This window comes from Muscardinus avellanarius (genome assembly GCF_963383645.1).
Source record: "Muscardinus avellanarius genome assembly, chromosome: 10".
Taxonomy (NCBI): domain Eukaryota; kingdom Metazoa; phylum Chordata; class Mammalia; order Rodentia; family Gliridae; genus Muscardinus; species Muscardinus avellanarius.
In genome coordinates this window covers 54482559-54490046 of record NC_137796.1, presented here as the reverse complement: position 1 = coordinate 54490046, position 7488 = coordinate 54482559, and the positions used below count along the sequence as shown (strand labels likewise).

The following is a 7488-nucleotide window of genomic DNA, read 5'->3' as shown; positions in this document are numbered from 1 at the left end:
AGGGACGTGGCGGTGTATACTGCCCGGGATGCCGCTCCGGACGGGTGGAGTTAGGGTCTGGCGCCCGCCAGGGGCCGCGTCCCTCACCTGCTCTGGTGGGAAGAGAAGACACCACGGCGGCCAGAACCGAAGCCTCCGCGCGCTAGCTCCAGGCTCCCCCACCCCGGCTGCTGAGCCGCTCTAGCCCCCGCAGAGGCCACCTTGAGCCCAGCTCCACTCCTCCGCTGGCCGCTCTAGCCAGGCTCCCGCCGCGCTCCTGCCTAGGCGACTCTACTCCTCCGCTGGCCGCTCTAGCGCTCCACTACGCCACGCTGGCCAGATAGGGCCGCTCTGGCCTACCTTGGAGGGCCGGCGTTTCCGTATCTCGACTGCCCCTGTCACTCCTCGGGGCCCCGCCCCCGCCCCCGCCCCCGCCCCCACCCCCGGCCGAAGATGAGGATGGTTTCAACTCAGGGCTAGGGCTCTAACGCAGATCGCCGGGTCACTCGTGCCTTAAATCTCCGGTCCTGGCATTGGGACTCCCCACCCTCTCTTCCTCCCTATCTCGGGATCAGCTGAATTTCCAACATGCACACATCAGTTCCCTCCGCAACCTCACAACCCCCTTCGGCTGGAGCTGGAGAGAAAAAAAAAAAAAAAAAAAAAATCACGGGTCCGAGCATATCTCTCCCTTTGACATCTGAGTAACATGCAAAAAGCAATTACTTGTCTCAGGTCTCAGTCTTCCCATCTGTGCGCTGCGAAGTTTCCAGCACTTTTCCCTACTCCCATCTCCCAGGGTATATAATTAACGACCCAGAGAAGAGCTTCCCGAAAGCGCTTTCAAACGCGCTCTGCAACTCTCAGCTTCAGAGAGGCCCAAAGAGTTCCTGCTGTTTTTCTTTTTGGGTGACCCTAAAGCATGCAGGGATGGAGGATGGAGCTTAGCGGGAGGCAACTTCGAGATCAAACTCCAACTGAACATGGTCTCACAAAGTGTCGCTGGCACAAGTCGGTGCGGCTCTCCAGGCCTCAGTTTCCTCATCCGTACAATGGGTGTGCTCCTCTTCCTCCACTTAAGAGTTGGGAGCCTCAACTGCAGCTCGCACCCTTCATCCCCACCTACTGGGCACTTGGCAAATGTAGTGCTCTTTCTCTGCCCCCTTTGACAGCTGGGAAAACTGAGGGCCCGGAGGGGCGGCCGCTGGCTCGGCGGGGCTCGAAAGAGGCCCCTCGGCGGCAGGAGCGGCCCAGCTCCCTCCCCGCTCCTCCCGCTTCCCCTCGCAGCGGAGGGGGGAGGCCGGGCGGGGCTGCGACGGTGTACCTGGAGTCCGCGCGGGGAGGCGACCGGCACGGCGCCCGAGGTCGGGCTCGGCGATCCCGGCCCGGAGTCCCCGCTCCCGCTTCCTGGCTGTGGCGGGGCAGGAAGTCAGGGCGTTTTTCCGGAGGCCCCCGCCCGGCGCCCCTCCCCGCTTCCTGCCCGCGCCCCGCGCCCGCCCGGCACCTCCGCTTCCTTCCCCCTCTGTGCGCCCGCCCGCCCCGCCCGGCCCTCCGGCCCTGACCCCGCCCTCCGGCCCCGCCTTCAGGTCCGCCCCGCCCTCCGGTCCTGACCCCGCCCTCCGGTCCTGACCCCGCCCTCCGGCCCGCCCCACCCTCCGGCCCCACCCCGCCCTTCGGACCTGACCCCGCCCTCCGGCCCCGCCCTCGGGTCCGCCCCGCCCTCCGGCCCTGACCCCGCCCTCTGGCCCCGCCCTCAGGTCCGCCCCACCCTCCGGCCCCACCCCGCCCTTCGGACCTGATCCCGCCCTCCGGCCCGCCCCGCCCACGCCGTCGGGCTCCGCGGTCCTCGCATCCTCGCCTCTCGCCCGCCCCGTCCCCGCGCGGTCTCCGTGCGCCTTTGCGCTTCCTCTTTCTTGGCCTCCCTGGGCGTGGTCCCCTTTGTGCCCGCTCCCCCAGTCTCCGACCTGACTCCCTCTCTGGTGGTTTCTCCCTCCCTGGCCTCGCTGCTCCCCTGTTCCTCCCCCGCCCCTCTCATCTGTCTGCATCCCACCTCAGCCGGCTCTCTCCAGTCTTAAGGTCACCCTCCAGGTCCAGTTAGGTGGACCCCTTCCTTCCGTGGCTCTTCCTCGTCTCTGCCGCCGAGTATCTGTCTCGTGGATTTCCCGTCTCTTCATCTTCCCTTCCTATCTCAGTGACTGAAATCATGCGCCTGTCACTACCCCCTGGGTTTCCCCACCATCCCCAAGTTAGAGTCACAAACTCAAAATACCTCTGCAAATTCTACCGCGGGGGAAGTCGACACTAGCCCCCAAAGATGGGCCCTTGTGTTTCAAGGGCTTAAAGCCTAAATACACATAAAAAACTGTTATCTCGGTTCGCGGACAGCCTCAGCTACTTAGTGAGGCCCTCTGCAACTCAGTGAGACCTGGTTTCAAAACAAATAAAAAATAGGGCAGGGGGTGTAGCTTGGAGGTCGAATGCCCTGGGTTCCATCTCCAGACCCGAAAAACAAACAAACAAACAAACAAAAACTGGTAGTCACAATACCCCTCCCATTTCCCCACTTTGTTTAGGGACTGGAGGAGGCCAAACCAGACCTTCAGTTGAGCTGGGGACTTTCCCGAGACACTTCCGGCTTGGGGGAGGGGACACTTCCGGACACTTCCAGACACTTCAGGTCCCAGGTGTGGGAAGTAGACCCAAGATGGCTTGGGCCCAGGATCCTGGGTATGAGAAAAGTGGCCCACATCTGTAACCCCAGTACTTGGGAGGCTGAGACAGGAGGATTGCAGGTTCCAGGACAGCCTCAGCAACTAGGGAGACTCTCAGAAACCTAAGAGGACCCTGACTTAAAGGGGGGAGGGTTCAATCCCCACTATCCCTACCCCCACACACACACACACACAAGAATCCTGAGTCTGAGGGAGAAGGGGGCTTGGTCCTGGACTCCTGGATCCTAGGGAAGGAGGGAGGATTATCCTCAGGAGATCCATGACTCCTGCCAAGGTCTGCAGTTGGGAAGGATTTATTATCACTAAGTGGCCATGACGGATGGGGAGGAGGGGGTGACACTAACGAGGCTGCAGCGATTGCTCCCCTAGAGGAGGCAATTAAAGGCTCATTACCTACTGGGAGGGAGCCTGGGAAAGACAGGGGGGAGGGACGAGTCCTGGGGGGGGGCAGTCTGGAGGAAAGAGTGGGGCATTCCAAGGGAGGCAAGAACTCCAGAAGCTCTCAGGGAAGAGGAGAGACATTCCAGAGGAGAAGCTGGAGCTGGTACCCTGGAGGGGTGGCGGTGTGGTCACGGCTTCTCCAGCTGGACATCTCCAATGTGGAGGCTACCCACATCCTGGTAGGTGCCCTGGAGGCCCCGGGAGATGTCCTCATACATGGAGCAGTCGTCGAGGTTGAGGCCCTGGTGGGACACAGGGCAGAGGCATCAGTGCCCAAGGCCTGGGGTTGCTGCCCCCAACCAACCCCAGGGAGGGACCCATGTACAACCCCCACTGCACCTGTCCTACCTCATCACCACCCCCGGCTCACCTCATAGAGATTTTCATCTTCATAGTCATCCTGGGTCACCCCAAACTTCTCGTTCTGCCAGCGCTTCTGTGGGGTTTGGGAGGGTCGGGTTGGAGAAGCATCAATGAGCAGAAGTTGAACACTTTTTCAGACCCTCCTGAATGCCAGTGCGTGTTTCTCCAGAAAGCGTAAGGGACATGCCCATGGCCACATATGAGGAATGTGAACGGTCTCTTGGGTTTCAAAGATGAGTGCCCTTTTGATTGTCTCCACTTCCTTATTATCCTCCATGATTGATCACAACAAAAATAGTAAATAATAATAGTGACTGTGTAGCCAAGGAGGGGACCATGACTCTGGGAGGACACCAGCCCTCCTCCATCCTGTCTTGGCTATATCTGCAGGGGACTGTACTCCTGGGTGTGGGCGGGAGAAGCAAGAGACACCCTAGAAGGGCTAGTGAGACCCTTTCTAGAGGGGGACAGTGGGGACACAGTGGAGACACAGTGGGGGATACAGTGAGGCCAGCCCTCCCTCTGGCCCACTATCACTGTGCATTGTATGTTTTGTTGGTTGTTGGGTTTTGTGTGTGTGTGTGTGTGTGTGGTACTGGGGACGGAACCCAGGGGCATTCTACCTACAAGCTACACCCCTATCCCCTATTTTTGATTATTTACTTTGAAACAGGCTCTCACTGAGTTGCAGAGGGCCTCACTAAGTAGCTGAGGCTGTCTATGAACTGCGATCCTCCTGTCTCAGCCTCCCGAATGCTGGGATTACAAGTGTGTGCCACCTCGCCCGGCTCATTGTGCATTGAATTAGTTCATTTAACCCGTTTCCCCTGAGAGGTGGGCACTTTCATTCTCCCAAGTTTTAGGCAGGGATGGGGGACCTCATTCTGGAAAAGGCCAGTGGGCATGGGAGCCTCAGCCCAGGGGTCCCCAGGGGCTCACTCTGAACAGCAGCAGGGTCCCCGGCACCACTGCGCAGAACAGCAGGATGATCCCCTCCGCCGTGATGATGCGGTTCTTGGTGCCCTCTCCCATTTCCAGGAAGGGTCTGGGGAGCGGTTCTGTGAGAGGGTGCTGCTCAGAGCCCTGGCACCTCCTGCCGCCCCAGCCTCCCAGTCGTGCCCCCCTGATGCCCCTGCCCTGCAGATGAGAACATCGGCCAGTGTATACAGCGGGGGCCGCGCCCACAGTGAGGTCACTGGCTCTGTGCCCATAGCACAGAGGAGGAAGGTGGTATCCAGGCTGGAGCAGAGGGTCTGGGGGCAGGGCCCAAGCTACTCACCACGCACGCGGAGGTAAGTGCCGCAGGAGTTCTTGGTTATTCCACCTTCTTTCACTTGGCACCTGTACACGCCCCTGTGGCTCTTGTTCGCATTCTGGATGATCCACTCGCCCTTGGGACCCTGGCCTGAACCCAGATGCTTAGGGGGCCACAAGTGGTTGCCCTGCAAGGTGACGAACCATGTGATGTTGGGATTGCTGCCACTGTGCAAGCACTGGAGGCGGGCCTCGTCCCCCAGACTCACTGTCATCGACGGCGGGCCCCTGTGCACCCACAGGGCCTGGCACAGAGGACCTGCGGAGAAGTGGGTGGATCAGGGGCCAGGGCTGATGGGCCCCAGCCCTGGCCCTGCTGCTCCAGTGCTCCTGGGTACGATGAGGGGAGAGTGGCATCACTTTGCATTCTAACTCTGAGCTGCAACCCCAGCCTTTTATATTTTTTATTTTGGAACGGAGTCTCGCTAAGTTGCTGAGGATCTGGCTAAACTGATGAGGCTGTCCTCGAACCCACGATCCTCCCGTCTCAGTTTCTCAAGAACTGAGATGACAGGTGTGCACCACCACACCTGGCTGTGAGGTTGCTCTTGGGGAGGAACTTCAACACCCTGGAGGAGGGGCTCCTGCCTCTCCCGCACACCCACCATGTGTTTTGGCCCCAGTGAACTCTGGCTTTTACATGTTTGGTTTCTTGGCACCTAGAGCTCCTACCTACTTGTCCTAGAGTTGGGTCAGGCAGCTCCCCATTTCTGAAGACCTTCCAGTCTGTCTACATTCCCATCTCAAGCCATCTCTGCTCCTGGCACTTTACCTTGTATAACCATCACAAACTCCTTAGTAGGAGGACCCATGGTCACCGGAGGGGGGGAGGCGACTGAGGCCCAGGGCAGGCAGGGGGTTGCCCAGTATCATTAGGGGTGGTCCTGGGGCTCAGCTTCCCAGCTCCATAAGGCTGTCCCTCATTCTTTGTAACTTGCATGTGTCAATCTAAGAGTGAGGGGAAAGCTGGGCTTGGTGACACATGCTTGTAATCCCAGTACTTGGGAGACCGAGACAGGAGGATTGTGGTTTGTAGCCAGCCTCAGCTACTACTTAGTGAGGCCCTTTGCAACTCAGTGAGACCCTGTTTCAAAATAATGAATAAAAAATAGGGATGTAGCTCGGAGGTAGAATGCCCCTGGGTTCTATCCCCAATACCACATTAAAAAAAAAAAAAAAAAAAAAAAAGAGCAAGGAGAGAATTTAGCTCTCAGTCTGGGCTAGGGTTAGGAGAGGAGGCTCAGCAGGGTGGAGACTGACCTGTCTCAGAGGGAGGTGGTGGCCCTGTGGCCACGGTGTGTACTCTGGGCTCCTCTAGAAAGCCCCAGCGCTCATCCTCCCCAGGCCAGCTCACAAGGGTCCCCCTCTTCTGGAGGTAGGAGGAGGACAGAGGTGAGGAATTGAGGAGGTCAGAGGTGGAGAAAGAAGCTGAACAACTTTCTCAGGCTCACAACTTAGAAGGCTGTGAGCTCCAAGCTGGGCGTGGTGGCACACACTTGTAATCCCAGCATTTGGGAGGCTGAGATGGGAGGATAGGGAATTTGCGGACAGCCTCAGCTACTTAGTGAGGCCCTTTGAAACTCAAGGAGACCCTGTTTCAAAATAAAGAATAAAAAAATAGGACAGAGGGTGTAGCTCAGAGGTCGAATGCCCCTGGGTTCCATTCCTTAGACCCCCCCAAAAAAAAATAATAAAAAATAGGGCTGGAGTGTAGCTTGGAGGTAGAATGCCCCTGGGTTCCATCCCTAGTACCGCATACATACATACATACATACATACATACATACATACATACAAAATAGGGCTGGGGAGCCGGGCATGGTGGCACACGCTTGTAATCCCCACGCTTAGGAGGCTGAGACAGAAGGATTGCACAGGTTTGAAGTCAGTGAGGCTCTCATCAACTTAGCAAGACCCTGTTTCCAAATAAAATATAAAAAATAGGTCTGGGATTATAGCCCAGAGGTAGGAAGCCTCTGGGTTCCACCCCCAGTACCACACACACACAAAAAAAATAGGGCTGGGGGTGTAGCTCAGAGGTAGAGCATCCCTGGGTTCAACCTCAGTACAAAATTTAAAAAAAAGCCATCTCAGTTCCCTACTTTGACCTTTGGGGACAAAAGGGGTGGCTCTCTAAGTCCTCCTTCCCTCCATGAGGCTAAGAGGGCCTGTCCACTTTGCTGAGCCTCCTCCAGCCATACCTTGTCACAGCTCAGGATGGTCAAACTGACAGACAGAATTTCTGTAAGGTCCTTCCCCAGCTCCCTAATTTCTGACTCCTTTTGCACACAGCACCCTTCCCTCCACCCCACCCCCCAAACACTTGCCCTTTGGCCACGTACCCAGGCAGGCTGCGGACAACAAGAAGAGGAAGAAGGTGACATGCAGAACTGGGAGGACTCCTGGACCCCCAGGCATTTTCTCCTAATGCGGAGGTTAGTCTGGGATTGCGGATGTCCTGGGGTGCCAGGTTCTACCCCGAGTCCCGCCCCACTTCCTGCTCAGCCCTGCAGGAGATGGGCTCCACTGGTCTTCATGCTAGTAAGCCCGTTGGTAAGCTTCAGGCCAGAGTGGAGAGGGACCGCCCCCTGCACCTGTGGTGGCCACAATTCTCTGGAGACACAGCTGCTTGAGTGGGGAAGAGGCTGGTTCAAGGCCT

At 58.0% G+C, this 7488-nt stretch overlaps 1 protein-coding gene across 1 annotated transcript; it reads right to left on the bottom strand.

Moving 5' to 3' along the window:
* Positions 1-3280: 3280 nt before the first annotated feature.
* On the bottom strand, positions 3281-7247 carry CD79A (CD79a molecule; the record flags this gene model as incomplete). The annotated part of the gene is made up of 5 exons (XM_080703118.1): positions 3281-3394; positions 3523-3588; positions 4455-4573; positions 4795-5088; positions 7172-7247. 5 exons carry the CDS (start codon positions 7245-7247, stop codon positions 3281-3283), a joined length of 669 nt encoding a protein of 222 aa, XP_080559244.1.
* Between the last annotated feature and the right edge of the window lie 241 nt (positions 7248-7488).